At 47.7% G+C, this 22,951-nt stretch overlaps 2 protein-coding genes across 6 annotated transcripts; both read right to left on the bottom strand.

Annotated features, from left to right (window-relative positions):
• Nucleotides 1–1,757: 1,757 nt before the first annotated feature.
• On the bottom strand, nucleotides 1,758–6,606 carry FCRLB (Fc receptor like B). Of its 3 annotated transcripts, none has more exons than XM_027613450.2 (6): nucleotides 6,576–6,606; nucleotides 6,267–6,287; nucleotides 5,684–5,938; nucleotides 3,559–3,825; nucleotides 2,618–2,896; nucleotides 1,758–2,173 (listed from the first exon to the last, which is right to left on the bottom strand). In XM_027613450.2, the coding sequence occupies exons 1-6, from the start codon at nucleotides 6,604–6,606 to the stop codon at nucleotides 1,758–1,760; spliced, it is 1,269 nt and encodes a 422-aa protein (XP_027469251.2). The 3 variants fall into 3 exon arrangements, with proteins under 3 accessions (XP_027469251.2, XP_027469252.2, XP_027469253.2); XM_027613451.2 differs by having other exon boundaries at nucleotides 1,937–2,173; nucleotides 2,618–2,763; XM_027613452.2 differs by lacking the exon at nucleotides 6,267–6,287 and having other exon boundaries at nucleotides 1,937–2,173; nucleotides 2,618–2,763.
• A 7,028-nt stretch (nucleotides 6,607–13,634) lies between these two features.
• FCRLA (Fc receptor like A) lies at nucleotides 13,635–20,361 on the bottom strand. 3 transcript variants are annotated; one of them, XM_027609971.2, is made up of 6 exons: nucleotides 20,229–20,345; nucleotides 17,101–17,115; nucleotides 16,699–16,851; nucleotides 15,670–15,936; nucleotides 14,915–15,199; nucleotides 13,635–14,061 (listed from the first exon to the last, which is right to left on the bottom strand). In XM_027609971.2, exons 1-6 carry the CDS (start codon nucleotides 20,305–20,307, stop codon nucleotides 13,763–13,765), a joined length of 1,098 nt encoding a protein of 365 aa, XP_027465772.2. In that variant the 5' UTR covers nucleotides 20,308–20,345; the 3' UTR covers nucleotides 13,635–13,762. The 3 variants fall into 3 exon arrangements, with proteins under 3 accessions (XP_027465772.2, XP_027465773.1, XP_027465771.1); XM_027609970.1 differs by having other exon boundaries at nucleotides 13,638–14,061; nucleotides 17,101–17,118; nucleotides 20,229–20,361; XM_027609972.1 differs by lacking the exon at nucleotides 15,670–15,936 and having other exon boundaries at nucleotides 17,101–17,118; nucleotides 20,229–20,361.
• Between the last annotated feature and the right edge of the window lie 2,590 nt (nucleotides 20,362–22,951).

Below are 22,951 nucleotides of genomic sequence, written 5' to 3'. Positions count from 1 at the left end.
AATGGTCAACTGATTTCTTTGGTTTTGGGGGTTTTTGACCTGAGATCCTTTGATTCCTAAGCTTCTTGGCACTGAAACTGGTCACTTCCTATCTAATTCGGAGATGGCAGAGACTTCAGGTGAACAAAATCAAAAGGAGGAAGGACCCTCGCCCCTGGAGTAGCGTGGGGTTAGCCAGGGAAGTCATCCTCTAGGAGAGTTCTGAGAAGAGAGATGAGCTTGCATTAGAAAGCCGGAAATCAGAACCACAGGGATTCTTGTAAACCAGAACCCAGTACTGGATTATAGGGGCCTGGACATGCCTTCTCAGGAACAAGCAAGTGTCCACTGAGATCAGTTTAATTGATTCTTCTTTTCTGATTTTAAATTGGCATCTCCTCCAATAAGGTTTATTGATGCTTTCAGTAAAGAATGCTTCCAAATACCCATCCCAAATATCCAACAGGTTGAAGGACTTCTTAACAAGACTTTCAGGTTCTGACCCCCTTTTACTTCTCCATGTTCATGTCCTGTCATCTTGTCCCTAAAATTCACCTCCCCACACAGAAACACACCCAATTCTCCAACCCCTCTCAATTATTTGCAGCCCTACAAACACACTAGGATCTTTCAAGTCTCCATGTGTTTGTTTCCACAGCCTACTCACCCTACTCTCAACCTTTTTCACATCTCCGCTTGAAATCTTACTCTTCTTTCAAGATTCAGCTTCCTTCTCTGAATTTCCCTAGTGTTTCAGAGAGCACCTATCACATTGCATTGTAATTTATGTGTGTACCTGCCTGTCTCTCTTCCTGCATAATTTCAGTGACTTTGTAATAATATGGTGATGAATCATACTAAGAAGAATATGATGAAGGATGTTGATGTCATTCTGGTTGATTACTCAAAACTAAAGGGGAAATTGGGTTGTGACAAGTTCAAGTAAAAGTGAAAGATGGGAGGGTAGAATTGTCAGCAGTTCTTAGCCTTAACAGTGCTGCTTACTTGTTGAAGGGTACGGACCCAGTGACCTTCTGGGAATAAGTCACCAGCCCTGCAGAGAATGAATGGCTCTAGCAGGCAGATGGGGGAACTCATGAAAATGGGGCTTGTACTGAACATATCCCTGAGATCGCAATTGACACAGTGTCTTGCTTTTTTCCTTCAAGTAACAGTAAAGTCACCATGCAAGATGGGATATGGATCAGGTCATGTGTGTCTAGGTATGTTAGGGTTGAAGTGGCTCTTAGGGAAGTAAAAAAAAAATGCAAAAAACTAGAATTCCGCAATTTTAAGCATTTGTCTTAAAACTTCCTTCAAAGAAATTTCTGAATGCAAATAATACCACTTGTTTAAGTTATAGCTGAAGTAAGCCTGGCCAGAGCCCATCCCTCTGTCCAGCTACCCGGGGTCAAGAGGAGCCAAAGGGCTCATTATCTCAATGACCTTAAACACCCATCTATTTCCTGTGCTGAAACGTGTACTGGGCATCTGTGAAAAGCTAAGTATGACTAAATAAACTTGCAAACAGAAACTTCAAAAACAAGTAGAAAGTAACAGAAGGGGAGTCCTGTGAGGGGAGGAAGAGATCAGAAGAAAGGCCCCGTGCTTACAGACTGCTCAAGTACACTGCGACACCGAGATCGTCAGCCACCACACTTTATGGTGCTTCTGTAACACCACCGCCAAACAAGAGACCGCGAGGTCTCTGCGGGTGGGAAGCAGGGGAGCCTGGAGAAGGAGGAGCCTGGAGAGGGGACAGTAGCGCCCCCGCCCCCTCAGCTCTCCACAATAGTGGTCTCTCGGGTTCCCGGGCTCACAGCAAAGTGGGAAGTGGGGGTCCCGAGCGGTTCCCTGTGCTCTGGGAAGGCCTGGGGCTCCTTTAACTCCAGGACTACCCGGCTCAGAAGGCCCTTGAGCAGCTGCATTTCTTGGAGCAGAAGGTCCACGTCGGGTTTCAGGGCTCCAGCGGATTGTTCCAGGGGCGTCGGCGGGGCGCAGGCCGGTGGCCCAGCAGTGGGGGCTTGGCCCGCGGGGAACTGCAGCCCCGATGAGGTGGTGCTGGGGACGGAGGTGACCAAGAGGGCCGATCTGGACCCCGGGGGCTTTCTGAAGGAAAGCGGCTGGTTCCCCGGCGCCAACGCCGTGGCCTGTGGGACTGGGGCGGTGGTGGACGCCAAGTCCAGCGGAGAACCTGCGAACGCAGCACACCGCTCTCACACGGCTTTCGCGGGAAGCGGGGCACACGGGCCAGAGAGGAGTAAGGAGGCCCGGGATGGAGTGAAGGGGTGAAGGAGGAGTGAAGAGGCAGGAATGGGGTGGAGAGGAGGGAGGAAGGGGGATGGGTGAGGAAGGCAGAGGGGATGGGGTGGAGAGGAGCGAGGGGTGGGAGGAGGGAAGGGATGGAAAGGAGAGAGGAGGGGGAGGGGGAGGGGTGAGAGGTAGGCGGGGAGGAGGTGGGGCGGAGCGAACTTGGAGGGGAGGAGTGAGGAGGGCGGAGATGGTGAGCTGCAAGGGCCAAGTGGCGCTAGGGAGGCTCCGGGTGCGGAGGCGGAGGCGGGGCTGCCCGCCCGGGGCGGGGGCGGGGTGGTGGGATGGGTTGGGGGGGGGAACGTCCCGGAAGGGTGCGGTCACTCACCACGGCCGGGGAGCTGCAGCCAAGGGCTGCGTTTCCGGACGCTCCGCGTGGCGGTAGCGGCCTCGCACCAGTACGACTCGAGCTCCTCGACCTCCGGCTCGGGGACCGTGTACTCCGCGCCCCAGTCGAAGCGGCGCACCAGGCGACTGTACTTGTAGAAGGCGAACTGCAGCGGCGTGTCGCGCTTCTGCGGGTGCGGGCGGGTCTCGCAGCGCACGGCCACCCCGCCGCGGGCCTCCGCCCGGCCCATCACCCTCAGCACCGGCGCCGGGAACAGCTCTGCGGAGAGGGGTTCCGGGGGCTGAGGGTGCACGGTGGGCTGGCGCAGGGGTCCCAGGGGACGAGGTCCCGCGTGTCCACGGCCCCGCGACCCCTCTGCCCTTTGGGCTTCCCTCGAGGGCTCCTCGGGTGAGAGGAGGCTGTGTGTGCGCGCAGAGGGAGGGAGGAAAGCCTTCTGAAGTGTGGGGCAGGGGGCCGAGGCCTCGAAGGACAGGGAAAGTTTGCAGGGATGTGGGGGCAGACGGGGCCAGACGCTTCCTGTCACTTCCCGACTGACACCCAGTTTGGGTCCCCGGGCTAGAGGGGATGGCCGCGTCCGCCACGCGGGATGCTCGGAGCCGTTCCCTCACCCCACTCGCACAGCGACCCCTACCACTGCCGCGCCTTCTGGCTGGGACTTGGATAGAGCTGCCCCCTATATGGAGTTCCCATCCGGAGTAAGAAGCCGGAGGTGTGCGGGAGGGAAGGGACACTCGTCCCCACGCAGGCTGAGCATCAGGGGCACCTTCACTAAGAGGAGAGGCGAAAGCTTATGTGGACTAGGGGAGAAATCTGCTGTGCGGCAGCTACTTGAACCTCCGCCCTCCCTGCCCGCCTTGGTCCCTGTCCCAGAATTTCCCAGCGCTCGTTGGCCTCCCTCCCGGGCCCCAGGTGTCCCCCACCTTGCACGGTCACGGCCACCTTAGCGGAGAACATGGGCGCGCTCTCCACCGGGATACGCATGGTGCCAGAGCACTGGTAGCGCCCGCTGTCGCCGGCGCGCGCCTGCGGCACCGTGTAGTTGACGCTGGAGTGGAAGTAGCGCACCGCCTTGCTGTCGTGGTAGTAGTGAAGCTTGTAGACCACCTTGTCGTACCAGCCGCGGCAGCGCAAGACCAGCGGCTCGCCCTCGAACACCGCAGCGTAGGGCACTTGCAGGATCAGCCAGTCTACGACAGTAACCACCGACAGGCCTGACTCCAAGAGAAGTCCAGCCCTGGGGGTCTCCCTTTCCTCTCCCTGCTCCCTGTCCCCGCAGAGTGGCTCGCCTCCTCCCCACTTAATACGCGGCAGGCAGGCGCCCCAGGAGCCTCAGAGCTGGATGCCTTGGGAGGCGAGGGGAGAGGAAAGCCAACGGGTCCGTCTTTCCTTAGGGATTAGGAAGGCAAAGATGCCTGGTTCTAGGTTCCAGCCTCATCAAAAAGTAATGGCCATCAGGGGCGCCTGGGTGGCTCCGTCGTTAAGCGTCTGCTTCCGCTCTGGTCGTCGTCCCAGGGTCCTGGGATCGAGCCCCACATCGAGCCCCACACATCGAGCCCCACATCGAGCCCCACATCGAGCCCCACATCGGGCTCCCTGCTGGGCGGGAAGCCTGCTTCTCCCTCTCCCACTCCCCCTTGCTTGTGTTCCCTCTCTCGCTGTGTCTCTCTCTGTCAAATAAATAAATAAAATCTTAAAAAAAAAAAAGTAATGGCCATCAGAATCAAGTTTACGCTCCTCAGGATGCCCTAGGGGCCTTCTTCACCTGGGCCCTGTTTACCTTTCCAGCACCATCTCAGTATTGTCGCCTGTCCAGTGTCTCCCTCACTGTCCCCACCTCCCCCTCCTAATGCAGGCTAAGTCCAGCCACGCCCAGCATACATATTGGGAGCACTGGCCCTGCTCTGAGCCCAGGGCCTTTGTACCAGTCAAGAAGATCCCCCCACACACAGGTTTTAGTTGAGACCTACTTGTCCTGCAGGTCTAGCCTTAGATCTTTTGTCCCCCAGAAAACTTCCCCAACCCGGCAGGACAGCCTTAGGTACTGCCCACAGCACCCCAAATTTGCCGATCACCATCGTCATCATTCCTGATGCTTATATAACCCTAATACGTTCTGGATGCCATTTGAGGAGTTTTACTTTGAGAAAGAATTCTGCAAGTAACAGCCACAATCCGTAGACCACTCTATTCCACAATCAGTAACCACCTTCTCTCATGGCCAGTATCTTATCTGAACTATCAATTTCCAAACAACAAACCACAGAGTATAGACATGAAGTGTGTGTAGATACTAAGTGATGATCTTTGAATTCTGAATACAAATTGTGGCCTATCAGGCTAAGATGACATAATACTTACTACAAAGTAGCCACCCCTGTACTCTAAAGAACAAATTATTGCTATTTTCTTACCCTGCTTTGCAACCCTTTAAGTAACCCCGAGAAGTCAGTTTCTGAATTGAGCCTTATGTACACATGTGTATGTCTGCAATAGACTTTTAAGTGCTTTGTTCCACTGCTGCTCCCTTTTATCCTTAAGAGTGTGTCATAATTCATTTTTCATCCTCACAACAGCCAAAGAGACAGATACAACTATTGTCCCTATTTTACTGCTGGGAAGCACAGAGAAACATCGTGCTGTTCAATCAGGAGTAATTCTCCCAGCTGCACGCAGCCTGCACGGGGACCCTCACTCCCCACCCCACCCCCACCTCGCTCTGCCCTTTCCTTCCCTGACCCCTCCCCCCAAAGTTCCCTGTCCAGTATCCCGGGTCTTCAGAGCCTCTGCCCTTCTGAGCTAGTCTCATAAATAAGCACAAATGTTTATTGCCTCCCTCTTGGGCAGAGGGGTGAGGGGACCTTTGGGGTCAGACAAGCCTTACCGCATCTCTCACATAGTGCCGTGCAGGGCGCCGCCTGCTCAAGAGACCCAAGATAGTCCCCATTTTCTGCCCCAGTGGGAGTGGCCTGGTGTCCTCTCTCACTGGAGGGCCAGTATGACCAGAGGAGATGTGTGGAACCCTTGCCCCCATGCTCAAACACTCACCATTGGAAACAGAGAGGTGGATGGGGTCACTGACAGGTGCTCCCCGTGTCTGGCATCGATAAACCCCTGGTGTCTGCACCTCGATGCTCTTCTTGTGAGAGGGCAGAAGGAGGTGGCCCAGGTACCAGAGAGTGCTGATGGGCCGGAGGTCCAGCAGCGGAGGGTGGTACCCATCACAGCGCAAGATCACCCGCTCCCCCTTGAAGATTGTGGTCCAGGGCGGGTGTAGAGACAATATGGGCTTCTCCAGAGTAGCTGGGGGTATGTGTGAGAGGGGGCAATGTGGGAAAGAGAAGCAAGGTGAGGTGCCTAGAATGTGGCCTGAGGTTGGCAAATCTGAGAAAACTCCAACTTCCAAGACCCTGCCCACATGACTAAACCCATCCCCGTTGCAGGACACACCACATGGGACTACAAGCTACCAGCACCCATTTCGAAGTGCTTAGAGGCAAACTGAGTCACAGGGATTGAGGAGAAACGTGGGAAGACACAGTGTCCCGCAACGGCCAGGAAGTGGGGAGGACTTAGGGGGGGTTGGTGTGGAAGTTGTCGAAAATCGGGCTGAGGGATGTGGAAGACTCACCAGCCCGCCCGCTGCTTGGAACTGCAAAACGAGAATTGAAGAAGAATGTCATGTCAGGGATGAGAGGAAAGTAAGGGACCTCTTCACCGTAGGAAAAACTCCAGGGGTCTCAAGACCTGTTTTCCTTCTGCTTTTAGTTTCCCTGGCTCTGAGAAAACCTCCTCTTTATCCTCGAAAAATAAATAGTGAACTGCTGTTTGGAATCCAGGAATATCCCCCCCCATCCCCCCCCACACACACCACACACTCTGGCCCCCACTCTCCCCCGCAGCCAGTCCTTACACCGCTGTTGACGCACTGAGGACTCACCCAGGAGCAGAAGGGCTGTCAGTGCCCACATGACGGACCCACCTGCAGCAGCTGCGGGACGATGTCTGCAATAAATTTTTAAGCGCTTTGTTCAACTGCTGCTCTCTTTTTTCCTCAACAACACGTCCTAATTCATTTTTCATCCTCACAGCAACCAAGGAGACAGATACAATGATTGTCTCTATCTTACTACTGGAAAGGCTGACCGAAGCTGGCCACTGAGCGCTGGGGGACATTGCTGCTCTCTCCCACCCATTCCTAATTCCTGAAGATGGTGACTGGAGACAGCAGGACACGGGCTGGATAAATGTCAGCCCTCAGGTGTCCCAGGCACCAGGCACCATCCCACCTACCACCCCTGAAGCCACCTCACATCTCAGGCCAGCCCAACGCCTGTAGAGAAGGCATGCAGAGCAGAGCCTATGCCCTCTGCAGCCCAAGAAAGCCACATAGACCCTCAGATGGCCGCAGGTCCCCTTCAGGCTTCCACTACCTCCTCCCTCCCTCCCAGCAGGCCCTGTAAGCCTCCCTTGAGGAAAATACCTCCCCACGTCCTCACGGTCTACCTGCAGCCTTTATTCCGCTCACTCCCTGATGGTGAGGCCTTGGGAGGTCGGCACTGGGCTCCCTGCACCCAGAGCTCGCAGCCTCCCACAGACGAGCTGGACAGAAGCGTCTGATTCGCCAACCACCTTCTGTGTCACTGTCTTCCAAAGTTCCAATTAAGAAGGGAAATGCAATGTGTTACCCCTTTTTTCTCCCTTCCTGAAAACCCTCAGAAATGAGAAAATTGCTTTCTACCCACCCCAGTGATCTCCTCCTACGGCATCGCCACTCGCTTGTGCCTTCCTTCCCTCTAACCAACCCTGCAAGCCTCTTCCAGCCATGCCCCGGGGCCAGGACTCCTTACCTGGAGCAGAGAAGTCACTGCATCAGCCCCTCAGAAACTTCTCAGATCTGACCTCCCAGCTCTACTTCTTGTGCTTTTTGAGCCATGTGATCATACCCTATGCAATGGGGAACCTGAATTCTCATGTAAATACTTAATGAATTTTCCAACCTGAGGGTATGTCTCCTTGGACCGTCTCCTGTCCTCAACTGTGGTCGTACAGTACTGGGCACCTCCTTCCTCTGGCAGGGAGGAAAAGGACTATCAGACACTGTCAACTCTCTTAAACAGTCCCCCCCCCCCCCTTGCTTGCTCATGGCCAAAGCTCCACTCTGAGAATTCCCTCAGAGTTTCCTTTAATATGCTAGTTTTTGTTAAAAGTGCAAATGCCTCTTAGGGAAATGTGATTGGTCATTTAAGGTATGCTGGCCATTTCAGGTCCTGTTTGAGAGCAGGTTTTGATAAAAGACAGATAGTCATATGGGTCTGAAAAGTAGGGAGGTACTTGATAAGGGGCTCAGGAGGGAGGGAGGGAGAGAGGAACTAGATAATAGGAACAGAGATTTATAAACTGCCTGCTTTAGGGGTGTCCAGGCTAGACAATGCTGCCAGGCTTCCCCACACCCCTCCAAGACCAGTGTGGGCCTCTCACATCATCCACAGCCTCCCCACATCATGCCCCAGGAGACTGACTTCTGCACCAGGTCACCACCTCTATGGTAAGAATGTGATGCACCCGTCAGTGGTCCCTTGCTCTGCACAGGCAGTCTCTATTTTGGCTTCTTATCACTCAGAACACAGATCTCAGCCTCTTTACCAGATTCCACAAGAAAACGTACTACACCAAATATGCATGAGGTGTATAGTCTTCCTGAAAATCTCTACACTCATTGATAGGGTTCCTATCATACAGTGCTCAGAATCCGGCTTGAAGAATCTCTCACCCAACGTATCCTCCTCATTCTGGGCTTTCTTCTGCATTTTCCCCGAGTTGGAACTTTTTCTCCATCCAGGACTTTGCCGCGCAGAATTTCTAATTCTTCACCCCTTTGCATTGCAGAGAAATGTAGCAATTATCGTTTGTTACCTGAGCAATTCTTGGAAGCCTATCATCACATACTTAGTGGGCAAGATATGCCATCTTCTGCTAAGAAGTCAGGTGACTAAAATGTTTTCAGGGATGATGACCGCGCAGGCGCTGCTGACTGTAATGATGCTAGATCAGTCTCTGTGAGAGCTGGAGCAGGGGGCACCCGAGCCCACGGCAGACACCATCTTCTTGCGTTTCATCCTGACAAGGGGCCGTTGAGGAATGATTATTAGTAACCAAAGTGATAGAGCTGGGATGTGAGTAGGAGTCCATCTCGCTCCCAAATGTGCTCTCTGTCTCTCCTGCTCACAGCGGTTTGTCATTACAGACTCTTCAGGTCCCCTCTCCAGTTCTATTACTTATTTTTTTACCTCTATCCACACTACCCTTCTCTGCTCCACACGAGCGCGCATCCAGCATGACACTTACCGGATGTGCCTGTACACACACATGGGTTTACCCCTGAGAAATGTCTCGTGTTATTGATTTACATAAACGGTATTGTGTCCTAGGTATTATTTTCTCTTTTAGAACAAAAGCCAGAGTGAAGAGGAATTTGCCCACCCCCCTTTGTTTCCCTGCATCTATGATTGAGCCGGGATATCTCATCTCATCTTCTCCGGTCCTTGGACTGGGATTTACACCAACAGCTTTCCTGCTTCTCAGGCCTTTGGACTCGGACTGAATTATATTTTCCTGGGTCTCCAGCTTGCAGATGCCAGATCATGGGACTTCTCAGTTTCTATAATCTCATGAAGCAATTCCTCATTCTCTCTCTTTCTCTCTCTCTCTCATTCTCTCCCAGCCTCTGACAACCACCATTCTCTTCTCTACTTCTGAATCTGACTATTTTAGATTCCACACATAAATGAGATCATGCAATATTTGTCTTTCTGTATCTGGCTTATTTCGCTTAGCAGAATGTCTTCCAAGTTCATCCATGTTGTTGTGAATGGCAGGATTTTCACATACATACGTAAATCTCACATTTTCTTCATCCATTCATCTTTTGATAGACATTTAGCATTGAGGTTATTTCTATACTTTGGCTATTGTGAATAGTGCTGCATCGAACATGGGAGTGCAGATATCTCTTTGAGATACTGACTTCATTTCCTTTGAATATATACCCAGAAGTGAGATTCCTGTTCATAAGATAGTTCTTTTTTTTTTTTTTAAGATTTTATTTATTCATTTGAGAGAGAGAGAGAGCACAGGTCGGGGGCAGGGAGGGGCAGAGAGGAAGGAAGAGGCAGACTCCTCACTGAGCAGGGAGGTCGATCCCAGGACCCGGAGATCATGACCTGAGCCCAAAGCAGACCCTTAACCATCTGCGCCGCCCAGGTGCCCCAGTTCTTTTTTTTTTTTTTTTTAAGTTTTTTTCTTTATTTGAAAGAGAGAGAGAGAGAGAGCAGGGGCAGTGGCAGAGGGAGAGGGAGAGAGAGAATCTCAAGCAGACTCTTCACTGAGCGCAGAGCCCGACAAGGGGCTCGATCTTACGATCCTGAGATCATGGCCTGAGCCAAAATCAAGAGTTGGCTGCTTAACCCATTGTGCCACCCAGGTGCCCCTCATAAGATAGTACTATTTTTAATTTTTTGAGGAACCCCCATACTGTTTTGCACAGTGGCTGCACGAGTTTGCATTCCCACCAGCAGTGCACAGGGCTCTCTTTCCTCCACATTCTCATCAACACTTGTTACTTCTTGTCTTTTTGATACTAGCCATTCTCACAGGTGTGTGGTGATATCTCCTAGTGGTTTTGATTTGCATTTCCCTGATGACTGGTGATGTTTCACATACTTGATGCCCATTTGTTGGTTTTATTTTGAGAAATGTCTATTCAGGTCCTTTGCCCATTTTTAAATCAAGTTATTTGGGGGTTTTTTGCTACTTAATTTTAGGAGTCCCTTATATATTTTGGATGTTAATGCCTTATCAGATATATGGTTTGCAGATATTTTCTCCCATATCTAGGTTCCCTTTTCATTCTGCTTACTGTTTCCTTCATTGTGCTGTTGTTTCTTTCCCCCACAGACGTATAACAGAATAAAGGAACATGTAGCACAATCAACTTAGACTTTATAAACTTCAGTTGAATTCTTCTTTGAGAGCAGAGATCATGTTAAATTTATATTCTTTTTTTCCTATAACACCTTCTTTTTTTCTGACAACACAATACTCTGTACATAAATGTCAAATTAAATGAAGTTTCTTCAGTATTGAAAAAAATTAGCTATTTTGTCTGACCTGATTAAGGCTGGGGAAAATGTGTGAAACACACACAGTCATGACTTTCAGGTCAACAAACAAAGGTTCACCAAATCCAGCCGTACTGAGGGTACATTGGCGCAGTCTTTAACAGGTTGGAACGGTTACTTGAGGATCAATAAAGGAAAGAACTCCACATAGTAGGTAATAAACTTGGCTTTTATTACCTCTAAGAAAAGATAAAGGCAGAAAACACACAGGATTTGGAAGATTTAGAGAAATATATGTATTTAAAGGAAGCCTAAGTTCCTACTCAGAGGAGATTTTAAAAATTACTAATAATTTATGTCTACTTATGTGTTCCTCCCTCGTGGTCCTTCCCAATCAGCCCCTCGAGGGTAACTATTATCCTGACCTTGGTGTTTCCAATGTTCATGCTTTTTAAGAAGGTTTATCCTACGTATGTGTAAATGCCTAAACAACATATTCTTGTACTTGTTTTTAAACTTTGTATAAAGGGCCTCTTACTATGTGATATCTTCTGGGATTTGCCTTTTCCCCTCAATGTTATATTCCTGATATTTTTTATGTTGTTTCATTGTAGCTATGGTTTATTAACTTTTACTGTTGTATGGTATTCTGCTCTGTGAAAACAGCACAATTTATCCATTTTTCTGTTGGTGGACAACTGAATTGATCCCCAAATTTTGCTTTTACAGGTAGTGCTATTATGAACATGATTATACTTGTCTTCTGACACATACACTAAAATTTATTTGGGGCATAGACACCCAGGCGTTGGCTTCAACTTTACAAGATAATGGATGTGCTTGCTATCTAACATTGGCTTCAGAAACAAAATCTAACATGGTGCACTGGGACCTCTGTGGATTACAGAATCCTCAGCTGTACAGGCCATAAACCTGACCCCGTGTAACAATTCATGTTCCCCACCCCCTCCAAACTCCCCAGGCTAGAGGGGCCGATGGAGACAAGTAAAATCTCCTCCCCCACATTCTTTCAGCTTTGTTTTTTGCCTTCCTCACCCCTGATGATGAAAGATCCTCTCCTTGAGACTTCCAAGTACTTGACTAGGCTGGGTCCCCTGGGCAGAGTCTGGAGATTTTGGTGATGCTGGACATGCCACTCATCCTCTAAGGTCCAGCTTCATTTCCATCTTCCTCAAGATACCTTCCCTTATGCTGGCCCAACTCAATTCAACAAAACAGAATTTTAGAGCTTAACTATGCCTCATTAAACTACAAACCAAAGAATCAATGTGGCACAAAGAACTCAAGGAGCTCTCATAGGGCTCACTCTCCAGTGAAGAGAAATAAGATAATAAAAAATTCAGATGCAGTGTGATGATAGAGACACATGGATGAGGAGTGCAGAGCTGACACTTATCTCAGTTAGCTGCATCCATGACTTCCTTCCTGGATCTCTGATAGCTTTTATAATCTGTACATGAATTCCTTGTTCAGCATGAGAGCTTGCAGGATGCATTCATGACAATGGTACCACTAGCTGAAATCAACTCCATGTGGAATGGTTCTAACAGAGTATCTTTAGAAGTATACCCAGCATGGTCCTCTGGCAATTGAGCTTCCATGTTTTCAAATTCACCAAAGTCATGAAATACCTCTGGTCATCCTTTCTTACAACTCCCATTCACACAGTTGTGAGTTGATCCTCTCAGGCTGCAAAGATGTTTATGGACTTTTACCAATTCCCAACTGCCTCCTGATCCTTCCCCTTGAACGTATTAGGGACCACCATAAAACTCAAGTTTTAATATCCAGCATGATTCTATTCCTTTGTTTCTTTGTGGCATGTCATCACATGCATATTTTTGTAAATCACTGTAGGTCAGTATTGCACAGAATAAATGGCACAAAGAAAGAATATGGTGGATAACATCATACCACATGATTTAGGATAACATGGTAGAATGCTCACTGGCTGAGGTCATTATAAAATGGTGTGCAAACTCATTGACCAAAGGTTACTGTAGAGTCTGTCAAGCTGTCTTTCATTGGCTATGAATGTCAGTCCAAACATGGCAGTCCAAACACAGAAGGAAGCATTATTATGGTACCAAAACAGACTTATGTACGTCTTTAAAGAAAAATATCTCAGAGACGAGTATATTAAAACCAATAATTGCTGTTTTGGCAATGTTATGCTTGATCATATATATTTCTGAGTCTAGTAGGATCCTGTGGGAAATTTTTACATACCCTGCTTTTATTGCTTTATGGAAAAGGGTTATTACTGCTCCTCTATCCCAAAGTCTATACCCTCTATAGACAGAGACACTATCTTAGGAGTATACTTAACACAGCACAAACTTTGATGTGTAGTAGAGGCCAACAAAATACCAATTTGTAATTAATATTTGCCGAATGATGCTGGAGGGGGCAGCAAGTAGAAGAGGCAAAGGTCCACCCCAGAGTCTAACACCTAACTTCCACAAGGTTGAAGTTTCTTAATCTCGGCACTACTGACATTTTGGGCCAGATAATCCTTTGTTGTGGGGGCTGTCCGTGTGTTACCTCATGTTTAGCAGCATCCTTGGCTTCTACTCACTAGATTCCAGTAGCACCAACCCCACAATGTGAAGACCAAAAATGTCTCTAGACATTGCCAAATGTCCCCTTTGGTGGAGGGGCAGGACTGCCTCCAATTGAGACTGCTGCATTAAATCCATCTCATTGATTTTCTTTCAATCGCCAGATTCTGGTCTGGGCAAAAGAAGGCAACTCCTGGTCTAGAGAGATCAGGGTTGTTATGTCATGTTATGAGAGAATATAAAATTATAGTTAAATTCTGAGGATCACTTTGTGCACATTTATTTACACTCATCCATCTCAGTTACTCTAACAAAATACTGGGCAATTTGTAAGACTATTCATGGGTATATATAGGACAGAGAGAGGAAAAGTAGAAAAAGTTGAATTTATTGGGAGTAGTTGAGCAATACTGCAAATGAATTATTTACTCATATTTGGCAGAACCCTTTGTGGTCTCAAGCTTCAGGAGGGCAGATAAGTCCCTCATCTCCATGACCAGGTGACCAAGGAGAGCTCTCATATCCTGCATTTGTTTGAGAAGAATGCCCATCTGGTGATACAGATGGGGGTCTGGCACCTGCAGAGGAGAAGAGAAGCCTGGATCCTTAGAAGGGGTGGACAGTGGAGGCTGAAGTCTAGGAGAGGCTGTTGGAGTAGATTCTGGAACAGCTGATTTCCGAGGAGGTGGATTCAAGGTGGGGGATGCAGTAGAGCTGGAGGGACCTGCATTATGGGGTAAGAGGCACATATAAGAGTGAAATCTGACTCTGGCCCTAATCTCATATTTATGGTCAATCTATCTTTGTTTTCTGAAAAGTGGCTACGGAGTCCAATGGCAGCAGAGGTTTGAGGATTCCCTCATGGTTGAAATTTGAATCTGAGGCTTGGCTACCACAGTTTGAAAATCTTCAGTGATGAGGCTTCATCATTACAGGGCTATAGATATTAGCCAATTCTTACTCTATCAAGGCAGAACCTAATTCCCTGTAGTGTGGATGTGGTAACTGGTCCTAGGTCAACATCTTCACTGTCTGTGACATTAGTGTAATTCCTCATCTTTGTACCAGCCTTCAGTGTTTTGAGGACACCTCCATTGGCCCCTTGGGTCACCTCCTCTTCAAGATGAGTATCTTCCACTCCCCTCCCATTATTTTTCTTATGACATGGCTTCAAGCCCCCTCATTACCCTGGATACCACCTCTTCTGGATATATTATTTCAGGTCAAATGCATACTTTTTTAATTGGGGGTCCCTGAACTGAACATAAACTCCAGACTACCTCATCTTCACTCTAGATACTATATTCCTGCAGATGCCCAGAGTTCATGTTGGGAGCATAAGGTCTATGGGGCAGCAACTGTGGAGCTGGCTCGGGTCTTTCTTGGTTTGGTGAGATGTGCACTGTGGTCTGAGGGAGAAGTTCCCTATCTGTGCTCTCTTCCATCCCTAGGGACTCTGGCTTATTGTTCTTGCCTCCTCTGTGTCCTTTCTTAACTTGCCCATACCAAACCCCAGCTCATGGGTCCAATCTTCCCCTCACTTTTCATACACACCAGACAAATACACACTAACTTACCCTGCACCCGGATCTCCAGCTTGGAGCTCTGTTTCCAAACTTGGTTGTCCTCAGTGACTGCTTCACACCAGTAGGACCCAGAGTGTGCCTCTGAAGCTGTGGGGATCTGGAATTCCGGGGAGAGGCCCCTGCCACGCACTGTCCTGCTGTCCTTGTAGAAGGAGAAGAAGAGGCGGGCGGTTGACCTCTGCAGGGGCAGCTTTGTCTGACAGCTCAGGGTCACCGGGTCCCCCTCTTTGGGCTCAGCTGAGGGGGTGGCTCTGAGAAGTGGGGCTGGAAACAGTTCTGAGGGAGAGAGAGGTGAGAAAGAAGAGCTCAGCCATCCTACATTCAGGTGGACCCATGCCAGGTAAAGAACCCAGCCACACTTTCCTCCCCCTATTTCCATCAGGAATGAACACTCTTAGTAAAGCTGCATCTGAACTTTTCAAATCTTCTCTCTCTTCAACTAGAAAAGATTAGAAAAGACCCAGAGATGGGCAAATCTGACAATAGTCCAGACGCTCAATCAGTGAACATTGGGAAGCATGGCTCTGTAGGATAGAGCTGTGGGAAGCATACTAAATGGGTAGAGGGCTGAATGACTTGAGAATGCAATGCTGAGATGCTGCCCCTCCTGAAGCCCAACTTGGGCATTTGCCAGCAACACATTCCTTAGCCTTCGGTGATCTTGCCACCTCCAGTGAAAGACAGTCTTGGTCCCTCTGTGTCTCCCCACCTGCTTCTGCCACAAAGACATTCCCTTCAGCTCTCACCTTGGACCTTGATAGCCACGGGAGATGCTGTTTCTGGGCTCCCGGGACCAGGGCTCCTGAAGATGCCACTGCAGTGATAGTGCCCACTGTCAGCCTCTCGCACCACAGTGATGGAGAATTCCCTATTAGGTCCAGGGGGACCCATTGCTGAGCCATCTCGGTAGAAGGTCACCTGGGTCAGTGGCCAGTCTTGCCATGCCTGGCAGCGTAGAATCAGTGGGTCTCCTTCAAATATAGGGCTGACTGGACCTTGGAGGATCAGCCAGTCTGTGGCCCAAAGCAAGAATTGAGTGTGACCCACTGCCTTCCTTGCGAGTTCCCTGTGCTACCCATATAGACTCCCCCTAAGCTTTCTCTGAGGGTCCAGGTAATTCTCGCCCCTAGTTGGGAATGTAGAACAACTTCTCTAAGGCCTAAGACTGAGGGAACCCTGGCTTTTGGGCTGAATATGGGGAAGAAGACACAGTAATCCCCCATTATCCACAGTTTTGCTTTCCATGGTCAACTGCAGTCCAGAAGCAAATGATCCTCCTTCTGACATATCATCAGAAGATCAATAGTAGCCTAACACTACATCACAATGCCTATGTCATTCCCCTCACTTATCTTATCAAGTAGGCATTTTATCATCTCACATCATCACAAGATAGGTAAGTATTAGTACAATAAGGTATTTTGGGAGAGGGAGAGACCATTCTCATAACTTTTACCATAGTACATTGTTATAAATATTCTATTTTGTTATTAGGTATTGTTGGTAATCTCTCACTGATCTCTTACTGTGCCTAATTTATACTTTAGAAAAAACTTAATATATTTAGACTTTTGTACTCCCTGCAGTTTCAGGTATCCACTGGGGGTTCTGGAACATATCCCCCATGGATAAGGGGCAGGGGGAGCTACTGTGTCTCATCCCATGGCCAGTTTCCTGGGAGCGCCTTCCTGAGTGGGCTGGTGGGCTAAACAGGCAGGTTTGGGAAATGGGAGACAGAGAAGGCCTATACAAGTCAGTCCTTTCCCAGACCTCACCGTAAGACACAATCAGATGGAAGGGTTTACTGAAAGTGTAGCCCTTGACCTGGAAGTCAACTTCCCTTGGGTTGGTCAAGTCCTCTTGGGTATCGCAGCTGCTGTCCTGGGTCCTGACCGGTCCTTCACATTGCAGCATCTCAAAACCGGCAGCTGAGGAGGGCATGGTTTGAGAACCAGAAAACAATGCTGTGACTTGGAGGAAGAAGACAGAAACTGCCCTCTACAAGGGAATCTCCAGTGGACTCATCCTTTTTAGAGTGAGAAGGGAATATGCCAAAACCCATGTGGGTCTCTTGACCCAATACTTTTGAGTTGATTCACTGGTTTTCAGGTGCTCTCAGTGAATGGACCATGGTATGGGGAAGAGGGCAGGGAGAGAATGGCAGAATGTGAACTCACCAGCATGATATCCAGCTGCTGGTGCAGGAAACCAGAGGCCAAAGGCAACGATGACCCCAGAGCCGGTAGACACAGGACACAAGGGAAAGGGAGATGGTCAGATTTTAACACTCACCAGGGGGTGTTTATCGTAAGCCACACACCACTAGGCACTTTTACACATGATTTTACTTAATCTTGATGAGATTTCTAGGCATATGATTTCACTCCCAATTTTATAAATCTATGAGAAACAGGCTTAGGATAGTTTGACAACTTACCCAAAATTTCAAAAGGGAGTAGGGAATGGAGCAAGAAAGAAAGGTATGTCTGGGTCCAAAATCAGTGTTCACTGTTTAGATTTGATCAACAGTAGGTCTTGGACCTTCCTTGGGGGTTTCCTTCCATATTTTCATTTTCTCAAAATTCCCTTGGTTGTTCATCCATGAATATATTATCTACCAATTATCTTTCAGTACCTAGCGGTGTCTCCTCCTTCCTTGCTACCTCCTTTCGGGTCTTCACTTTTCAGCCATCTCTGCCTTGATGTCCTCTGTCCCTTGAACCTTCCATGGCAACTGTAGAGCCCTTCCTATGTCCTTCTCTCCACTCCAAACCTCTGCTCCCAGTCTGTACTGGTAACTATGGAACAATTCTTTCTCTGCGTCCAGGTTAAAACTTAGAGTTAAGGATTTCTCATTGTATCTCCTCAATCTATCTCCTAGCTCCATGACTGACTCAGGCAAAGTTAATTTCCATTCTTCTCATTTTCATCACTGCTTCTTGTCCCTTAATCCCTCTCCCCTTCTTCTGGTCCCATGGCCATTCACATACACTCAATTCTTCTCTCCATTCTTTACTGGCTTCCTTGCCTCTGTTTCCTTCCACTCCCAAAGACCCAGAACTCTTCTCTGACCCTGTAACTTCCCCTAGCAAGGCCCCTTTCCACTTCCCAATTCTCATTACATCAGTACCAGGTGTTTTCTTTAAATCCTCCTTCAGCTCCCTTCACCACCCTGCTGCTACCTTTTTCAGTTCCTCTGCTATCATTCAACTAGACTCAGCCTCCATTCCTTTTTGAACATGAACTTGTGGGTTGCCAGGCACTTTCACTCAATAAATTATGTGGTAGGTATTAGTCTTATTTTATGAATAAGAAAATGGAATTAGAGGGGTGCCTGGGTGGCTCAGCTGGTGAAGCATCTGCCTTCGGCTCAGGTCATGATCCCAGGGTCCTGGGCTCTCTGCACAGCAGAAAGTCGGCTTCTCCCTCTCCCTCTGCCCCGCCCTCCCACTCGTGCCCATGTGCACATGTGCTCTCTCTTTCTCTCAAATAAATAAAATCTTTAAAAAAAAAGAAAATGGAATTAGAGATATGAAAAGTGAATTTTCCAAGGTGACATAAAGCTAGTTAATAGAAGAAGAACAGCTTAAAACCAGTGTCTGGAGTTCTTGCCACAATACCAGTGCTGTATCTTCATACAGTCACCCAGTCCTGTTTCTATGAGTTCAATAAAATGATTCAACAAAATTTTTGTGCAGGGAACAATGCAGATGCTAAAAATTCAAACACAAATTTGACAAGGTTAAAAAACAAAAACAAAAGCGTTGTCCCTGTCTACAAATAACGCAGTGTAGTGGACAGCACAGTCATATGAAGAGATTATATCAGCATGAGGAGGAAAGTAATAACAAAGACATATGACAGGCAGCCATTAGGACAGAAAGGAGGGGTCAAAGAAGCTTCCCTGATGAAGACGCCACCTATGCAGAATCTCCGGGGGATGCCTAAAAGTTTGTGAGTGAGAGGGAATAGGGGCCATGGAGAGAGTTCATTTCAAGCAGAGGTAAGCAGTATGAGCGAAGCTTGAAGATAGGTAATAACCTGGCGTGTGAGTGGATAAATACAAGCAGGTCGGGGTTTATTACAGCATAATATGCAGGGCTCACAGGCTAACAGCAGAGGCTGCAGAGGTTAAATAGGAAATAGGCTATGGTGGGCCTTGTGTGCATTGGCTGCAGAGCACAGAATCCATTTCAAGGGCACAAGGCTGAGACATGGAGGTTAGTCAGGAAGTTATTGGACTATCCAAAGTCCGCAATGGTGAGAGCTTTTCCTAGCATACTATTAGCTCTGTTTCAAGGAAGGGACTGTCTCTAAGAACAGTTTAAAAAGTACATTTGGCCAAACTTTCTGATTGATCATATGCAGAGGATGGAGAGGGAGGACTCTAGGTGTTCTCCCAAGTTTTTGGCCTGGAGGCCCAGGTGGATGCCATGAATTGAGATCAGACACAGTGAAAGATGAAATTAGGAGAGGTAAGGGCTAGGAGGACAGATGAGTTCAGCTCTGGTCATATTGTGCTGAGATACCTGTGAAACATGCAGGTAGATATGTCTTGTGCAAAGTTGGATCTTCGACTGTGAAACTCAAAAGCACAATTAGGGTTGGAGATATGACTTTGGACTCTTAAGTACATAGTCATAGTGATAAAAACGATACAGATAAATGAACTCACTAAGGAAATTTTGTAAAGAGTGAAGGGTAGGGAGGCAGGAATGCAACAGTAGAAAACACCAGTCTTTAAGGGGAAGAGAACAGAAGCCACTGAAGGGACAAAGACAGGTACATGGAGTGCAAGGAAAAAACGGCACATGGAAGTCAGGCGAGCAGAGAATGCCGAGAAGGAATAAGTGACCAACACTGCCCAATGCAGCAGAGAAGTCCAGCAGCAGAAGAATTAAAAGGTGGGCCATGGTGCAGTCCATATAGAAGTCATTGCCCCCTGGGCAAAACTGATTCCAGTGGAAGCCAGACTGGAAACACTGAAGTATTAGTGAGAAGTGAGGAAGTGGAGAAAGCAAGTGCAAACTACTCTTTCAAGAAATGTGATAAAAAGAAGGAAAAGAGTTGAGATGGTAGCTCAATAGGGCATCACAGTCAAGGGGACTTTTAGAATGGAAAAGGCTTGAAGATTTTTATGTTCAGAAAGAGCCATTCAATCCTGCACACCAGACTTTCTAATTTCTATCCTTCATTTCCTATCTGCACATTGCTTCTTTGGGCCAAAATCAGTCCACGTATCTTTCCATTGATCAAAGGCAGGTATATCTCCATTCCCACACCAATGTTCAAACATATCACTTACCCAGTAGCATCTGTACTGCCCAGAGCATCATAGGAGAAAAGTAGAGGACCCCAGCCGTGAGGACAGAGCCCAACTTCATGGTGACTGTGTTTAGGTCTCCTGCAGCCTCTAATGCACTGATTTTCTTCAACATGAAACCTCTCAAATTAGAAAAGAGGAAGTAAATCTAACTGTCTCATCTCCTTGCATCTGGGGCCTATTTTCAATTTTGTGATTGGCTTTCATCATTCAGATTTGGCTAGGTTGGCTCCAGCATCGTCTACATCCTTAGGACGGTGGGTGAAATAGTAACACTCTCAATTGTTCAAGAACTCCCCCATAGAGCTCAGAGACCTTCCAAAGCACATTATTTTCTGATATCCCTCTGGCCTTCAGGACACTCTGAGAAGGGTCAGTGCAACAGCCCTTCATTTCACTGATGAGGCAGCTGGGGACAAGCGGCAGGGAATTGCTTGAGAGTCACTGGGAGAGCAACAGTGAGAATTCACGCATCCTGCCCTATTCTGTTCCAAGGCGTCCATGTTTCTAGTGACCAGACTGTCGAAGGGGGAAGTGGATTGGTAATGGCACCTGATCAGATATCAGATTAGTCCCTTGTGGGCTCCAACCAACCAAAGCCCACACAAATTTGTATGAAAATTTCTCTAGACTCATGTCTCAGCTCTCTGTTTCTGCAGCAAGATTAAGGCTGATCAGTCTCAGAGGAAATCTGAGTATGAGGCAGAGAGAGTCCCCTGGGAAAGAGTAGAAGAAAGAAGAAAATTGACTTCCAGAGGACATAGCAGTAAGCCCAGGGCTCAGGCTCAGGGCCAAAGCTTGAGCCACTGATCGTGAGGAAATTAGAGACAGGAGGCATCTGATAGCTGGAGAAACCTAAGGAGACTCAGGAATAAGAGCCATATGGAGGCTATAGCATCTCTCGTCAGCTCCAGGCGGCCTTATGAGAACCGTTGTCCTTGCCTCTGAATGTTTGCTGTTGGATCGAGTCCTCCTTAATGGCAGGGCTCATGCCTCTTGTCCCAGGGACCACACTCCTTACCCTTCCTCTCCCCATCATAACACCCACCATGAGATGAAACAAGTCATCAGAAATGGGAGAAAGCAGTCCTGTTTGAAGGCAGAGGGAGGGCCAGCATGACCCTTCAGCTCTGCAAAAACCACAGATCAGAGCAGACATATTAGCAACATGGGCATGAGAGAACGGATATTTCTCAATCTAAAATAAGCATTTAGAATAAATTTTCCATTATCTGAGAGGCATATATTTTTGTGCAGGTGGCCCCAGGGAATCCAGCGGGGGTTGAATATGGGTGTGGGGAGAGTCAGTGAGGCACTAAGCCTTGCAGCTGACGTGATGTGAAAGACCCAGCAGCCTCAGAAGAGGAAGAAAATTCTTGGCCAGACCTAATCAAAATTAAGAGAATGAAATGTGTTTATACGGACCTCTACTCCTAACACTCCCTAGAACAGAGTCTCAGGGTTAGATAGGTCTTCAAGGGGCTTCTAAACCAACCACAAAAATCCTTCCCTTCTCATGCCACCCCTTCTCTTTAACTGCTGTTCCACACTATCATACCTGGATAGAGACCCTTCTCTGTACCATCTGCATCAACTCACAAGATCTCAATATGAGAAGCAAGAAGGCCCCTGAAGATGTGGGGTGAAGCTATCGTATTCTTCACACTTAAATTCCTACTAAGGCCTCTGGGAAATTTTACTCACTTGAAGCCTGATCAATGAACTATTTAGAGTAGGAGAAAAAGGCAACCTTCGGCCTTGCTATGTGCTTATGAAGACTGAAATCCAGTTCACTGAGTTAGCTCTGCCATCAAGATCATCCCAGAATTCTCACGGGGAGATGGGGCAAGTGCTTGACTTCACCCCATCCCAACACCATGGGTTAATGTCTGTTACCATTCCCAGCTGCACCTGGCTTGTCACTAGCAGGCTGATGCTTATTTTTCCTTTGTTTTTAATTGAGTAGATAAAGATATTTATAAAAGATATGAAGGTTTAAAGAATAATAGAAGAATATGCAGTTTTGTACCCTTGCCCAGTTGAAGAAATAGAATAATACCTTTATCCTGGAAGTACAGTGTGGGTCCCTTCTGATTACATTCTCTTCCTTCCCCGTGATAATCATCCACAACCCTGATCTTGTATTTGTTGCCCCCCCTTTATTTTATAGTTGCAATCATTTTGTACTTTTGAACTTTCAATAAATAGAATCATATTTTATTTATTGTTCTAAGACTTGATTTCCTCTTTTTTCTTGTGAATTTCTTTTAATTAGCCTTTTGCTTCGTCCTTAATTCCTTACCTGCCATCCTTCAGGTCAGGTGTGTGTGTGTGTGTGTGTGTGTGTGTGTGTGTGTGTGTGTGTGTGTGTGTGTAGGATGTTTAAACACCTTTTTTTAAGAGTAGTTTTACATTCACAGCAAAATTGAGGAGTGTAGAGAGTGTCCATGTACCCCTGCCCCGACATACCCACAACTTCCAACATTATCAACATTCTCCCAAGAGTGGTACATTTGTTACAGTTGATGAACCTACACTGATACATTATCACCGCTCAAAATCCATAGTTTACATTAGGGTTTACTCTTGATGTTTACATTCTTTTTTTTTTAAGATTTTATTTATTTATTTGACAGAAAAAGATACAGCGAGAGAGGAATACAAGCAGTAGGAGTGGGAGAGGGAGAAGCAGGCTTCCCGCCGAG

This window comes from Zalophus californianus, chromosome 10, assembly GCF_009762305.2.
Source record: "Zalophus californianus isolate mZalCal1 chromosome 10, mZalCal1.pri.v2, whole genome shotgun sequence".
In the NCBI taxonomy this organism is placed as follows: domain Eukaryota; kingdom Metazoa; phylum Chordata; class Mammalia; order Carnivora; family Otariidae; genus Zalophus; species Zalophus californianus.
The sequence above is the reverse complement of the archived record's forward strand: the minus strand, read 5'-3'. Positions and strand labels throughout refer to the sequence as shown.